The 16,792-nt window shown below is 32.3% G+C and overlaps 2 protein-coding genes across 6 annotated transcripts in view; both read right to left on the reverse strand.

Annotated features, from left to right (window-relative positions):
• Positions 1-698: 698 nt before the first annotated feature.
• On the reverse strand, positions 699-9,757 carry alphaSnap (Alpha-soluble NSF attachment protein). Its single transcript, XM_090113744.1, has 7 exons — positions 9,560-9,757; positions 7,353-7,549; positions 4,240-4,319; positions 3,687-3,872; positions 3,206-3,379; positions 2,430-2,587; positions 699-821 (listed from the first exon to the last, which is right to left on the reverse strand). Exons 1-6 carry the CDS (start codon positions 9,649-9,651, stop codon positions 2,438-2,440), a joined length of 879 nt encoding a protein of 292 aa, XP_089969870.1. The 5' UTR covers positions 9,652-9,757; the 3' UTR covers positions 699-821; positions 2,430-2,437.
• A 3,408-nt stretch (positions 9,758-13,165) lies between these two features.
• LOC149899832 (phosphatidylinositol-binding clathrin assembly protein LAP-like) overlaps positions 13,166-16,792 on the reverse strand; it is a 38,842-nt gene continuing 35,215 nt past the window's right edge. For 4 of the 5 annotated variants that reach the window (XM_090113878.1, XM_090113873.1, XM_090113874.1 and 1 more), the window contains 3 exons: positions 16,288-16,375; positions 15,491-15,562; positions 13,166-14,337 (listed from right to left, as the gene is read on the reverse strand). In XM_090113878.1, coding sequence (XP_089970004.1) covers positions 14,230-14,337; positions 15,491-15,562; positions 16,288-16,375 — 268 coding nt within the window. In that variant the 3' untranslated portion in view covers positions 13,166-14,229. The remainder of the gene's footprint in view (positions 14,338-15,490; positions 15,563-16,287; positions 16,376-16,792) is intronic. The other variant, XM_090113875.1, reaches the window with a different exon arrangement.

Genomic DNA, 16,792 nt, shown 5'->3' on the forward strand with positions numbered 1-16,792 from the left:
TCTAGCGGCACTAAAAATGAACGAATCATTCCGCAAAATGCAAGAATATTAATGTAAATACGTTTCATCAATTCTGTGCACAGGCCTAGTACTTTTAACAAATGCATGCTAAAATATACAGAGTAATAAGAATTCGTTTAAAAAATCGTCGCAAGTCTAAAATGTTACCAGAGATGTGAGATTTCATATCCACTAATAGTTAGGTCGTATTTTCATACGAATAATACAAATATAACATACTTTGTGGCACACAATAGTATAATAGATGAAAAATGAGTAAAAACAGCTTTGGAATCATGTCAAAATTTAAAATGATACAATATGAGATTGTGAAGTATGCAAAACCAACTTGATTACATTATTCTGGTAATTTTAATCTTGAACTACTAGACAATATAATAAAATTATAATTGGTTAATCGAAATCTGCATAGAACTCACATCTCTAGATAGTTTACAATATTGTATATATTATGTAGATATAAGAGACTACTATGAATCAAAGAAACAAACAAAAATTCCTTTTTCTTGTGGTCACTGGTCAAATAATTTTACTTTTCAAGGGTAGTTACAAAAATCATTCTTGCTAGAATACCAGTGTTCATTTTATATCCTAAAACTTATATTTGTTACCAAAACACAAAAGTAAAAGGTAAAAAAATACAATCAAATACAAAACAATAAAAAAAAAAAACAAAATTGAACAAAAAAATATGTTTATTAATAACGAAATTTTATAAAATATAATAATATTTACAACAACGTAATAGTTACATAATTACATACGAGAATTAAACTAGAAAAATGAGAACGGGCCCCAATCTGAAATAGAAAAAAGGAAATCTTAAATATTTTTATTCTACAATTAAAATAAAATACAAATACAATAAAATCCAACATTTTACACATCAGGCCAAAAAAATTCGTACACCTTTAATATTATTTTTATTTATTTCGTGTACTTATCAAAGTAAGCAGTGCACCTTATCCGATATCTTAAGAAAAAACTCACTTATCAACTAATTATATTATAATAATTAGAACTTGTTTACTAATCAGTACACTGTTAGCCATTAAAAATGTATGAAATGCAAATAATAATGCTCAATTTATATTTCTGTTAATTATCTATTTTCCAGAAGTATACGAGTGTTAAATTTTATATTCTGTCAGTAGCAAAAAATCTATTAATAAGTATAGCAATATCATTTTAAATTAAAAAATTGTACCAACTTTTCACTGTTCACGTCATTAAAAAAAAGCGGTAAAAGTAACAATTCGCACTATCCCTTTCCATTTTCACGGCCAGCAGTGTAATTGACCTAATATATCTAATGCAATGAATAGGCGCATTATATTCTACTTGAAAGTTATTTACGACGAAGTAAAAACAAACATTGCATCAGTTTTATATTTTACATGTTATCTCGTCGATTCGTCATTTTTCCTTTGCTTGCACAAACCTGACGGATTGTGTAGCTGCAACATTACTGGATTGAGAAAGTCGAATAAATTGTTTAAAAAAAACAAACGAATTAAAAAAAGTTTAGAGTCCAGCTAAGTTTGCGCAAACTTTCGTTGCGTGTAGCCGAGCCTTAATTAAAATCTAACACCGGTTCTAGCTAATATAAAATTACGAAATTTAAGCCCGAATCTATTCTAACACTAACTTCTGTCTCCGTAAGCAAAGGCTTGCAATTAGTGTTTGATCAAAGTGAATCTTTAAAAAGACAAATAGATCTTACTCAAGTAACTAGTCCAGTTAGATTATTTTACACAGCAACTTAATAAAAAATTGCGATTGATTGGAAGAAATTTATACAAACGAAGCATAAAAAACTAGCAAAACTCAAAGCCATTAAATCTATACATAGTTTAGATAGATAGAATTCTATATAAACCCACTTTACTGCCTAAAATAAGAAATCCCACAAAAACGAAAGCCAAAGTTTTGCGCAAACAGAACTTTTCTACAAACATAAACCCCCCCCCCCCTAAAGCCCCAGCTACACCGCACTTCAAGCATGACGCCCTGCATGACTTTTTGATTTTTTCTCTTATCGTTGTAGAGTACACAATTAAAATTGTCAGTTTGTGTAATTTATATTTGCATGTTGTGAATACCTATAATTGTTTGTTATATTTAGGGCTCATTTTTCAATCCTTGGTTAATAAAACTTATTCGTCGAATAATGTATAAAAATACCATTTTAAAAACGTATTCTAATTGCCCGTATTTGACAGTTTACGTGACATTTTAATATTATCGTGTAATATTTTATTGGACGGATAAGTTTTATCCAAGCATTGAAAAATCGGCCCTTAGAAGAATATAATAAGACTGTAATTAATAATTAATGAAACAATGTAAACAAACGTTGGTATTTCTAATAAATAAATAAATGACGGCGATGTTTGCGCAAGCCGTACCGTGGCGTTCAGCGCAGGTCCGGGTTGTCGTTGATCTGTTTCTTAATGCGGACCAACATGCTGGTATACCACTGATCGAGCCGGGATATACTGTCGTATGTTTTCACCGCTTCAGTGAACGCGTCTATGTTCTGCTCTTCGAGGTGCTCGATCAACTCCTGGAATAGATTAACGTTATTATTCAACTTGACTTCGTTCGCTTTTGAATCGAAAAAAATAATCACCAATAATTTAACATGTTTAGCTCGATTATCATCATTAAAAAAAATTTAAATAACTAGTTAAGACAATGAAAATATTTTTATTGATCTATTGAATTGCGCTCGTTATAAATTTTGACACGAGAGAATTTTTAAAGTTTAAAATACAGTAAAAACGTAACCAATTTGGCAGAAGCATGTCATGTAATGCTGAGCGCTGTGTACAGTGGTAGAGCGTTATGTATACAGTGGTAGAGCGCTGTGTACAGTGGTAGAGCGCCTGTGTACAGTGGTAGAGCGTTATGTGTACAGTGGTAGAGCGCTGTGTACAGTGGTAGAGCGCTGTGTACAGTGGTAGAGCGCTGTGTACAGTGGTAGAGCGCTGTGTACAGTGGTAGAGCGCGCGAGTGCGAGCGGAGTGAAAAAGAAGTACAGTGGTATCTGTAGAGTGTATAGTGGTATCTGTAGAGTGTATAGTGGTACTGTAGAGTGTATAGTGGTACTGTAGAGTGTATAGTGGTATCTGTAGAGTGTATAGCGGTATCTGTAGAGTGTAGTGCGGTGTAGAGCCGGTACCTTGATCAGCTTGCACTCCCTGGTGTCGGCGAAGGCGGGGTAGAGCGCGCAGTACTTCTCGAGCGCGTGTTGCGCGTTCAGTATGTCCACGCACAGGTGGCACAGCGCCGCGCGGAACATGTACTCCTTCGCGCTGTACTTCAGCAGGCTGTTGTCCAGCGACGACTTCGCTATCTGTGCAGTGTACAGCGGGCATTATAGTTGTTAAATTTCGTTTGCATAAAGATGTATTTCATTCTTAAATTTCAACAAACTATGTGATTTTTTATCACAGACGTCATGAATGTATGAAAATATTTTAAATAAATTATTGAATATGGATTTTTTTGTTGTTTTATTTTACTTCATATTTTTTAAACGTAGCTCCTTTATATTTCTCAAGCGCGATATTCACAAATGATTATTATTGTGACATTATTACATTCTACCCCTAAAAAATTACACCCCACCCAAAAAGCAAATTCCCAAACTACCCGCATACCTGTTCATAAATCTGTATCGCCTTATCATAGTGCTCTAGCTGTGCCGCATACTGGGCCAGCTTGAGCATGCACTTATTGGCTGAGGACGTGGACTCTTCTCCACGGAAGTAATCCGCCGCTTGTTCGTAGTGTTGCATCGCTCGGGCGAGGTCAACGCACTCTGTCTCGTAGAGCTCCGCTATGTTCTGGAACATTCGAGAATGTTCTAGAATGTTCTATTTAAAGCGTGTTGATTTGTGATGAGGTATAAAGTGTGCGTAATGCTCTGGAATGTTCGAAAACGTTCTAGAATGTTCTGTCATATGTACTTTGTACTAGAATGTAAGTGATGGGAACAAGAAAAATTACATCGCTTTGGAAGGTTCTCCTTATCGTTCTAGATAAAGTATTGTAATCTTCCAGAGCGTAATAAACATTTACAAACTTGACTGAATTGGGGGTAAATAGACATACTAGGTGTTAAATTATCTCGATTTTCTGTGATGGTGTTTCAGAGCAGACATTTCTTAAGTATTAATTGATAATAAAACAACCAAAACAAAAGTTACATACTTGATGTTGTTTAGCGGCCACGGTGAAGCGACCCATGTCGGTGTAAATCTCGATTGCTTTCAGGAGGCACGATACGGCTTCTATTAATGAAACGAAAATTGGACATTAGATTAAGAAAACATCTTATAGTATTACTTATTAGTACAAATATAGGATTCTGCACTTTTTCCTTATTAAATTCGTTAGAGGTATACCTATAAACGTGTTTAAACTTAGAGAGTGAAAAATATTTATTTGAGTTGCTAATAACAGAAAATCAAAAATTTTCACTAAGTACCATATTTTTTAATCTATTTTTATTCTATAATGTTCGATCCTAACATCATAATCTCAAACACGTTAAAATATAGTACTAATATTAATAACCATATTTATTTTTTACTAGTAGTCCGCCCCGGCTTCGCCCGTGGTACCTACATGTTTAAACTATCCTATCTCTCAAGTTGGATCGAACTGCACATGGTGTGCTAATTTTATTATAATCGGTTAAGTGGTTTAGGAGTCCATTGAGGACAAACATAGGCTTGAGATTTTATCAAGCCTATGATTTTATCTCGTGTAGGCTTGCAAAAACCTTACTCAATCACGATTACATAAGATAACATGAGATAGAGAGACAACTTTTAATCAATAACGGGGAATTCTGCTAAAAACGGCATCTGTTTGTAAATATTACATAATGTTCGAGATAAAATTGATAAAAAGCACTCGTGGCTATCGTTTAGTCATAAACGCATATGACGTTATCGGAAAGTTTGCGATCAATTTGAACAATTATTATTATCAGGGGTTATAATTGGGGCGAAACCAATGCTGGACTGGAGTATTTTGATCATTATTAAAAGCGGAACAAATTCATAGTTCTATTTAGGTCATTATACTAGCTATTCGCTAGTCTAATACTTATATACTATAGACTATAGACTTCCTCAAAAACCACTAAACCCATTTAAAATCCGTTGCGTAGTTTTAAAAATCAAAGAATACACAGGGATAGACAGACAAAATAACGTTTTTATTTTGTACTATGCATAAAAATTGAATAAATCGTTTTTACTAAGTAGATTCATATCAAGTAAAAAATTCACCTCCCACATGAAGAAGATGCAAACCACATATAGGTACTATATTGATGGATTTTCCGAGAATATAGGTAAACAACTTCAATGCCCTGTGTATATGAGATTTTCAATAGAGAATCCAAATTATTTTAAGAGGAATAATTTTTAATTAAGTATAAATAAATGGTTTGCCATCAAGATGGCAAAAACTTTATGTCGATCTTTGCAAAAGTTTATTTTTCGAGCGAGACTACAAGTTATGAATAACCCACAAAGTTACGACAAAGCGACACAGCACAATGTTAACTTCAATATGCAGTACCTAAACCCAAATACAAATTTTGCCAAAGAAATGTACATACAATGCCATACGACGAGAACGTGTCCAAGTAATATTTCGTCACAAGTACGTGATAAATTGGGGCAATAATACACTCGAATGGAGGCATTTGATTCCTTGCCACGATGCAAAACTAACGCGACATGAACTCACATTATAGAGTATTAATAGACTACTTTACCTCGTTATAACTAAGTAGATTACTTTGCAACTGTTGAATAATGTTTAATACATGACAATTTATAAATTTTTGAGCTCAACTTTAATATAAGTACATACTTAGAACAATATTTTGGCTAAGTATCTCGCGTAAATAGATTTAAGCACTTTTTTGAGAAAAGACAAAAAAAAAATTATAGAGGAATTAGTCTTAATTTTCTCTTTAAAGTAAATTCTATCATTGACGGTACTGTAGTAATTTTTTTCATAGTAGGGATAAGTCAAGCAAACTTGCCTGTTGATAAATAAATTATATTTTATAATACACTTATTATACAACATAGTTAATTATCACATTAGGTACATAGGGCCATAATACATTAGGGAGACTTTAACTGTATAAGTTTGTTGTAACAGTTGTTGTGCACCAACACTCAAGCCAAAGTAATATCAAACTTTATACCATTCAGTTATATTAGACTAGATTTCCGCCCGCGGCTTCGCCCGCGTTTTCAAAGGAAAACCCGCATAGTTCCCGCTCCCGTGGGATTTCCGGGATAAAACCTATCCTATGTGTTAATCCAAGTTACCCTCTATATGTGTGCTAAATTTCATTATAATCGGTTCAGTAGTTTTTACGTGAAAGAGTAACAAACATCCATACATCCATACATCCTTACAAACTTTCGCCTTTATAATAGTATTAAGATTATAAAATTACACTGCACTAATTTCACTAGCTTCTATTTCATTTCATAAAATTAAAACATAAAAATTTATACTGGGGTTAGGACTCATACTCAAGGTTAAAGTAAGTAGTTTATGAAAATAGGAGAAGTATTTTATAAGTATTAAGTTATTTAAATTATTTTGCTACTATGTATCCATGATCAAATTTCCCTGCCCATCGAAAGTCCAGACTACAATAAACATTGTTATAAACTTTGAACCATGCAGCAAAATGTTCCCCTATTTGTATCAGTGAATCAAGTACCTTTATATTATTTAAAATCCCTTAATTAAATCACAAAGTACTAAGTCCCTAACTGCTTAGCAACCCAAGAGTCAAAATAACTTTATTATTAACTCCTAAAAATATAACAAACCCAAGACATCAACTGTATCAATGGTCAGTATCATAGTAGATAGTATGTTGATAAAAAATAGATAGTAGATTAAATTTAATACAGCACACAAATTTTTTCCCTGTTTTTTGAAGTGAAAACTTCTTTAGCGGCGTTGAGCACGTTTTTTTCTGTAATGGGTATAAAATCTTAAACTCGCGTCATGACACGTGACCTGATCGAAAAAGCGTAAGACGGATACCATTCCTAGATATCAAACATGCTCAACGTTAATAATCAAGTTTTCACTTCTGCCGGCACTCCCGGAGTGCAACGTCTTTTTTTTTGTGTGGTGTCTCTCGATGTTAGCCAGAAGGGCTTCTACATCTTAACGCGGACGCGTGTTCCGACATGCACAAGTTCCCCCTTGACGGGGATCTCGAACCTCGGCTTGGGCTGACGCTTGAGTTTTTTCCCTGCAGAACTTACCATTAGGATCGCACTTCTTATAACAATTAGATGCGTCTACAAAGTTGGTAGCCGCGTCGTGTCGAACGCCAGCCTTCAGGTGCAGTTGAGCCGCACTGCAGAACGCTTGGCCAGCTTGTGCCCATTTCTTCGCCATCTTGAATAGATTGGCTGCTCGCAGGTAGCAGTCCACCGCTTCTTCAACTTTCGATGAGCCACTAGATTGAATTAGTAATGCCTTTAATTTAGCTATTAATTTAGGTATTTTCGGCTTTTTAGTTACATTATTATAATTGAGATAAGTCATACTGTTATTAAAATTCAACAAGGGAGTAATAAACCTGAGACACAAAGTCAATCATCTCTTAATATTTTAAAACAGAAATCACAGAGAGGTTATTGCTACTCATGAAATTAAGACTTAGGAGCACTAGAACATTTTATTTTGTATGTGGAATGGTATTTTGTATCATAGGATAAATGAACATGATTTAAATTCAACCTATTGGCAGAAATCTTGTCCTATTAAAAATAAAATATCATATGAAAATATTTCTTATTATGTATGAAGATTATGAGTAAATGAGCCTTGTGGGTCACATTGACTTTCACTGTTTAAATTTTCTACATGGTAATCATTTGCAAGTGTTGCTAAGTGCAGCAGATGATACTTGGTGAACTTTCACTCAAAACAAACTTTTTTTTTAGAGAGAATATCATATTATACAAACTTACAATTTAACACACTCTAATTCTGTATCTATAAAATATGTATGCATAAAGGAGAATGGGCAAATTGGGCCTGAAACTTGGGCTAAGACCAATACACACGAAATATTGTTTTTGTGATAGATCATTACACATACCTTACGAAAAAAATAAAATAAAAAAATAAATCAACCGGGTTCTTGTACAGTCAAGGCAAAAAGTTTTATTTATTTGGCTCTTATTTTGCGCACAATAACGGTGTTTTTAATTCGAGTAAAGTAAATATAAATCTAAATGTCACTGGAGTGACTGAGTTTAACCACAAAAAAAACGTCTAACTTCGTTGAATTATAATAAACACGGTATAGGTACCTGTTACAAAACATAATATTAGTGTATTTCGGTTATTAGAAGGCTTAAGATTAGTACGTATTTGTAAGTGAAAGTGAATTGGAGTAACATAAAGATATTGTCATTGTCTTATAACAGTTATTTATTGCAAAAAATATTATACACAAAGAAATAAAACTTGATGTGACTGTACAAAAACCCGGTTGATTATTTTTTTATATATATTTTTCCCTTTATATATGTGTTATGATCTATTATAAAAACAATATCTCATGTGTATTGGTCCAACTCAAGGGTTCAGGCCCAACTTCCATAGTAAAATGCCCATTCTCCTTTATGTTTGATTTTTGGATACAAAGTTATAAGGCAAAGCAGATTGTAATAGTTTAGAAAATTATTATGTAAAGGTATTGAGTTTATCAGTCTGTTCTAGCTAATGCTATTATTATAGATCTATATGTTAATACATATAGATCTAAATTGCTCTGCATTGGCAGTAAAAATGAATGACCAATTAAGGCTTTCCATATTTATTATAATAAATAATTATCTGAATAAAGACCATTTTAAGATTCAATTATTGTGAATACAACCAATTTATATGATGTGCTAAGTTTGTGCATAAGGTAAATGTTTTAGCATGTGCATTTAATCACATAGGAATGTGTAGACGAAGTAACAAAGTATTAGGACTTATTATATTATTGATCAATGCAACCCTATTTCATTATCATTAAAATATGAACGATATAAATATAAAGCCTTCTTATTCCTTATCAAGGATTAAATTAATAAATGACTACGTGTGTTTAAATTCGTGAAAATTTTATGATAGGATTTGATATAGTATAGAAACTCCAATGAGATTCATAGACTATCTTGTTGTGAAAAAAACTTCGAATATGCATGTCAAATTACGTTAACCAGACGCATAATAGGATTAGCGAGAAATAAAAAGCCTACAAGGACATTTATGTTTACTTCACGATGAATAATAATGATGACTATTGGGACTTTTTGTATAATTCAATTTTAATCAAGATTAGACTTGGTCATACAGTATATGGTTTTTTTATTATATTATGTATTTGAAAGTTAATAGAATCTAGACAAAATAACATGAATCATAGAACAGTTAAACATATTATTGAACAAGTCATTGTCCTTACCCGAACAGGGACCCGAGAAATGTTTTAGAAGAACTTAGCTTCTTCTCCGCCTCCGCCATCAGCTGCATAGCTTTTTGTTCATTATCTGCCATTTTTATGGCAAAATATGCCGATTAATATTAAAATATTTTAACCAAAAGAGCAAAATTTATAATTTATTGACAAAATGTCGTCACTCCTCCCGACTCGAATACTTTGTCGCTGTCATCGATTAGTTTTTTGTTGCCATCAACAAAAATTCAGGAAAGATGCGTTCATGAAAACCTAAAATGAAAACTGATAAATAATTTTTGATACATCTTCAATAAAAATATTATAATTTATTATAAAATAATCGTTACATTAGTCTGATCATTATTTAAGCCACATAGTTTAATATTTCCACCTAATAACATAAGATATTATTTAACTCATCATAGAGTTTCAAACTGGCCTTCATGTGTAAATAGCATTGGATTAAAAAAAGACGGGTTGCACTCCGGGAGTGCCGGCAGAAGTGAAAACTTGATTATTAACGTTGAGCATCATGTTTGATATTTTGGAATGGTATCCGTCTTACGCATGGAATATAAAAGCAAAAAAAAAAAAAGTCCGTCTTTCGCTTTTTCGATCAGGCCACCTGTCCTGACGCGAGTTTAAGATTTTATACCCAACGCCGCTAAAGAAGTATTCACTTCAAAAAATATCTTCATTTTCTAAATTTAAAAAGGGTGATCAAATTTTACTGCTACCGCCACACCGGTCTAAAAAATACAACGACGAACTCGAATCTCATTCAATAATTATTGACGATTAAATAGTATCAGGAGCCGACGGATTGCAGTTTACTGTTGTGGATATTTTCTGCTATAAGGGATTTAGTAATTAGTATTCAATTAAAGGTTTTATACTTACAGTTTATCTTTGGTTTAAGTTAAACGCTTTTTGTTTGATCTACCCTCCTAATTTTTCACGCTTATCACGTGACCACTATAATAAATATCTAAACTTTAGAGAGATTACTTTGATATGCCTATATCTCTGTAACAATATTTGCTGTATACCTATTATTAATATCATAATGTATTATTTTTATCAGCCTTTTATTAAAATTTAACCCCTATAAGCTTTAGTCAGGAAATAATCATATTACCTACTTGCCATTCATGATTCGTCCAACATCAGCAGGAAATAACAAGAGCAGCAACCACAAAAGTCTGTATCGACTTTTGTGGTGGCCCACAAATTTGTTTACCAACATCCATACTATAATATTATAAATGCGAAAGTAACTCTGTCTGTCTGTCTGTTACTCAATCATGCCTAAACTACTGAACCAATTTGCATGAAATTTGGTATGGAAATATTTTGATACCCGAGAAAGGACATAGGCTACCTTTTATTGCGAAATATGTACTACGGGCGAAGCCGGGGCGGACCTCTAGTAATATGATATTATCCAAAAAAATTATTCTTGACATTTTTATCTGACTGTGAAACAAATTTGTTTTACTCCCTACAGCCTGAACCGCATCGTTGTAAATTGTAATCATTAGGATAGTGGTAGTAATAATTCTGGCTTTAGATGCCATTTTAAGCTGGTTTTGATACGAGGATACGAGCTTTGATGCGGCGCTAGCCACGCCCCTGACTTACTAGATTTAATAATTATTTATGTCGCAACTCGCAACTAGATAAGTACATAGTTTATATCCAGACACTACCAGAAGCTAGTATTTAGGTAGTAAGATGAAAAAGTATAAAGTCGGGTTAGTTACACCACATCTAAAAAATGAAAATTCATTTCTCACCGAGAATTAACTGAGTGAGTTATTTTTTTATTTATTTTCCGGGTCAACCGGAGCAATACAAAACCATATAACATCAAAGGGGTGATCATAAAATAAAACACCAATCAACTTTGAGTAGGTATTTATTATATTTTATACACAATAAACCGTTGCTAATTACGTTTCAACAACACACGTATAATATCGTAAGCGTTATATTTACTATTCAGAACATAGTAGTAACTAAGTGGGAGAAGAACATTACTAACAAAAATATATTAATCTCCTCTATATGGTAATAGGTTATCTAGATATACGTAGGTACATAAATTTGAGAATCTACACCAATGTATGTCTACTATTGCTGTAAACATTAAATTACAGTAAGAATATATTATTTGCGATATACAAAACTGTTCTACATTCTACACGATATAAACGTTCATATTAATAAACTAGACATCTATAATGTGTTCTTGTATGGGAAATTTTAAGCATGGACATGGTAACATTGAAGGAGGTGGATGTTGCCATATATGCTATATTTTGTATGGTTTTATCCCCACTTATGAATCATGATAAAAATAATAGACGATAGGTCTTGACTAATGCAAAGGTAAGCACAAATTGTACATATGGTATTTTTTATAGTTAATTTTTGTTGATATAACTAATCTACCAACAGACCCATCGTCCATTGCTTACGGGAATATAATTTATTCAAATTTAAATGGAAAATATTTTATACAGGTTGTTAATAATAGGAATTTAGTATTGTCATTTGAATTCTTAAACACTTTATTAAATAAAAATGAAGGATGAATCAAGCGTGATGAAAAATAAAATAAAAACCAAAAATCTTTATAATTTTTTATTCACATAAATAAACTGAATATCTCAAGGCACGACAGAGCTACTAAATAAAATAGCATGTGAATATTTACATAAAATAAATCATAAGACAAAATAGATTAGCACAATCAAATAAAATATACAACTTAACGATTTCAATGAGTAAATAAATTCAAAATAAGATCAAGACAATCTTTAAAAAAATTAAATGTTACTAGCGATAACTATAAAAAGAGTTCATTCATCACAGAAAAATATTTGAAAACCATTGTAAAAGAACTGAAAAAGAACCATTCATCATTTTATTACTGGCAAGACTATCGTTTAGTTGCCATTATAATTAAAAAAATTGCACAAAGTACGAGCAAAATGATAGCTAACATTAAAAAATAAATTTAATAGCTATTAAGATAAAATTTTCACCAAAATAATGATTTCATTAACGTGTGCATTAATAATATAGCAAAAATATAATTTAATCGTTTACACTGAGCATGCACATAATGATTTGGCAATCGATTATCTAATTGCTGAACGCACCTACGTATAACGTACCTATAGCACAACTAATGAAATATGTAGCGTTAAAGTAGAGGATGCACTCAATTTTTAGTAAGGTATGTAACAATAAATTCCTATGGAATATGAGATAAACAACTACGCCCTATTTACACATACGTACATCTCGACTAAACTGAATACATGTAGATTAATAATTTGCTATCGTATTTCTATATTACCATAAATTACGCGATTTTATTGTAAGATACTGCACCGTAGTGTTGCCAGATAAATAACAATTTTAAACGTCAAGCGTGACACGACAACACCGTCCCAATACTTTGCTCAAGCGACAGATACAAAATTAAATGTTAATACTTTCGTTTACTACAGTCTTTAAAGAAATATCACAAAACATGACGGCATTTGGTCCACATCGATTGTTCAAAGTATTGAGAATTTCACTGAGCAATGAAAACGTAGGTTATAATATAATAATTTGCTTTTAAAACTTAAACCCTTCTTGTAAAACTAAATAATCATAAGAAAGAAAGTAATTTACAGTAAAAATCATTCAATTTGTATAAATTGATGCAAAACTCGGTCGATGGTAACTTTCTTTACATGAACTATCAATATGGTCACAATAATTTTCAATTTTTTTTTATCAGGCAAGGATAATGTTTAAACTTCAAAACATAGTACAGCACCTGTTTCGAATAAAAATAAACTTCAAACTCAACACAATTTCATATAACCAAATACAATGTTGTGTTAACTGCATAAAATATAATAATTTTAGTAAAACTATAGACGGGTAAGCAGAATGCAGTATCCGATTTAATATTTTTCTAGTATGGAATGTGACTTCGACGAAAACCAAAATTAAAACTATGCACCGATACAAAATACATAATTTGAAGTGCCTATATATTTAGTTTATTAAAAATGACTATAGTTTAGCTAATACAGTTGATATTTTTACCAAGAAAAAATACCACATCTAGATCTCCAAATCATAAGAACGTTCATACGCGATCAAACGGATGAAAAATAATAATCCACATGCCTACAATATAAATTTAAAGTGCTAAGGAAAACCGTTACGCACTAGAATCTAACGAAGCTTAAAGCCTAACCGCAAACGAGTTGTAACCGACCAAAATACGTAACAATGTCCGAACGGAAGCGCCCGCTGTATATAATTCAATATTTACAAATCATATGACTCAAAACATTTCTATACTAAACAAAATCCACCTACCCGATAAACTCTTTGAACCTAAGCGCACATCGTCTCTAATACAATCGTATATACAATGCAGATTAAACAACGCTACGTTTATAATCTGTGACGTATATAATCTGTAACTATGTTAAGTAACCTTTGAGTCGATCGAATCGGTTGATTCAGAACTCAAAGACCATCGAGATTTTTCGAGAAAAAATTGCGAAAAATTTGGATTTTTTGTAAAAATTTATGGTGGGGGGGTTTTCTGGAATAGCTCGATGGTTTGTAGATGTGAACAGTGTGTGGTTATAGACAATTTAAGTGAAGTGGTTGGTTGGTTGCGGAGGTACGGGCGGACGCATGGACATACCTCCCATGCCCATCATTGGGGACGCGTTCATGCCCATTACCATGCCCGGTTGTTGCTGTTGAGAAATTGTTTATTAGCACATATGAGAAAAATTTTTTTTCATAGCTCTTTTGGGATATTTTCCACTATTTATCTTTTAAAGAGTCGATATTTCAAACGGCTTAAAGTACTAACTGTTTTTACTTTCATAAATAGTGGAAAATGGACAACAGCGCTTGCACATAAGTAAATTAACTATACACAAGGACAATATTCACAAAAAATTATGTTATAGAAGTAGTTTTTAAAATAATTTTTAGTTTCATTTTAATTGAACACAGATATTGCATTTAAATTAACAATAGTTAATACATGTTTTATCTCAAAAAAAGAATCCATATTTTAGTAACATGATAAAAAAAATCACAATTGTATGTTATAGCAAAAAAATAATAATCAGTCCGTCTATATTTAACAAGCTTGAAAAACAGACGGCCAAGGAAAATCAATCAAAAACAGCATCATTATAATTCGAAATTAACATCACACTGAAATCGAAAAGAGAATGACTTAAAATGAATGATGACTTAAGTTTTGGCCATGCACTCACACACGTGCAAAACACACATTTGACTTCTGATAGAACTATTTAGAAGTAACTTAAAAAGCTGTATTATAAGTGTCAATAAATACTTGCAATAACCCGAGCCATAAAATGATGGAATCAAAAAATAGTATCTGATCTGATTATATGATTTTTTTAATCCATCTTTGTGCCGGGTTATATACCAGTTCCAAGGAGAATTATGTCATTTCTTAATAGTTTTTCAATTTCAGAAGCCATATTTTATTTCTTTACCTGCATTGTTGTCTGCTCCTGTGTAAGGCCCAATAAAGATATCAGTATTAATGTTCTTTCAAGCCGTTTTTAAATTAAAACCTAAATGAACTTAAGGTTCATATTTGCTTGTATAGAATATCCCTAGGAAGCCTGGTGACTCTTATTTATATCTATATGAGCCTCCAGTCAACCATATTTTAATTTGGTTACTTTATAAAATTATACATCCTATTAATATACCAATTTACATAAAACGCCAACACCATTTCAAATTTACAAATATTTGTTCTATACAAATTACACGGGACAAAAGCAAAAAAATGGGGGGTAAGTACTAAAAAATAAAAAAATAAAAACAGGAGGGTAGGGGGAGGTAAAAAGAACTTACCATAACAAAATGTGGGGTGTGGTACATATGGGGTAACGTATGTGGCAGTGGTGTTAGGCTCATGCCTTGTCCCTGAAACGCAAAATAAATGGGGATGCCATGCTATGGGATGAAATAAAAAGAGGACAGAATTAGCAAAATAAAAGCAAGGATAGTAAAGTAATTTCAAGCTCAAAATAGATCTTTAGCTGGCAAACAACATCTACTTAAATCAAAAATGTACATAAATTAAACTTTTCTATTGGTGTTACGAAATATAAAGAACCGATTTTAACGTCATTTGCTTACAAATTTATTCATTAATAACATTCCTTGAAAGTTTTTCTGCAGAAGTATTTTGCTGGCTACTATTCAATATCGATTGAAGTAATCTATCCTAATTCCTAACACTAAACTTTATACTATCAGTTTCAGTAGTTATATTATGTATAATGATTTTATTCCAAACTTTTGTAATATTTGTCAAGTACAATATCAGAATTATTGATGGCATCCAAATATCATTTCATTATTTAGTACTTTGTAAAATCATAATGACAAGACAAATTGAACTTTATCAATATCAAAGTGACAAGGTAATTTAAACCTTACTGCATCATCTTGTCTAAGCAAATTAAACTCTATCATCATTGCGATAAGGCAAATTCAACCTTACAAACATCAAATTTAATGTAAATTGATCCCTATAGCTTTTAAAAACGAATTTAAAATTAACACCAAACTGAATCCTATCACCATCAAATTGTATTGCCAATATGAACCGTATTCCCTACGACATACGTGTCATTATATCTTACCATTGGGCGATAGTTAGCGCCGGTGGTCGCCTGCATCGGCTGCGGGCTCCAACCGCCTGCGTTCTTCGGCGAACTCCACTGCATTGGTCTAGCGGTACGCATGCCGTTCAAATTATACGTGCCTTTGCTTTTGTTGAGGATTTTGTGTATTTTTTTATATTTTTCGAACAAGTTTGATCATTGTGGTTTTTGTTACACATTTTTTTTTTAACAATAACCCAGTTTGTAGTGTTTGGTGGAAGATTTTCAGATAAAAAAGAGCGTGTGTGCCGAGCACACGTGTCAGAAGTGAAACTTCTGTGGCAAGATTCAAAGATACCATAATCGTCGCCTTACTCCATGACGTGCAGTATTGCCATGACCCGCCCTTAAAATTTTACTCTCAACACGCCTAAAGAAGTTTCACTTCAAAAGCATTTTTTTATCCGTGTATGTACTTAGATGGATAACCTCAACATTGACAAAGACACGTGTATAAAACACACGTGAAAGCATCTACATAATT

This window comes from Colias eurytheme, chromosome 20 (genome assembly GCF_061535395.1).
Source record: "Colias eurytheme isolate Ceu_HAF_F1 chromosome 20, ilColEury1 Martin Lab GWU primary, whole genome shotgun sequence".
NCBI lineage: Eukaryota > Metazoa > Arthropoda > Insecta > Lepidoptera > Pieridae > Colias > Colias eurytheme.

Bases quoted from the DNA above. Each gene is read 5' to 3' on its own strand.
- alphaSnap (XM_090113744.1), bottom strand. From the start codon at position 9,651: ATGGCAGATAATGAACAAAAAGCTATGCAGCTGATGGCGGAGGCGGAG. The intron at 7,550-9,559 runs GTAAGGACAATG...AATTCAATCTAG, and splicing joins TTTCTCGGGTCCCTGTTCGG to TGGCTCATCGAAAGTTGAAG. The intron at 3,873-4,239 runs GTATGTAACTTT...CGAATGTTCCAG, and splicing joins TGGCCGCTAAACAACATCAA to AACATAGCGGAGCTCTACGA.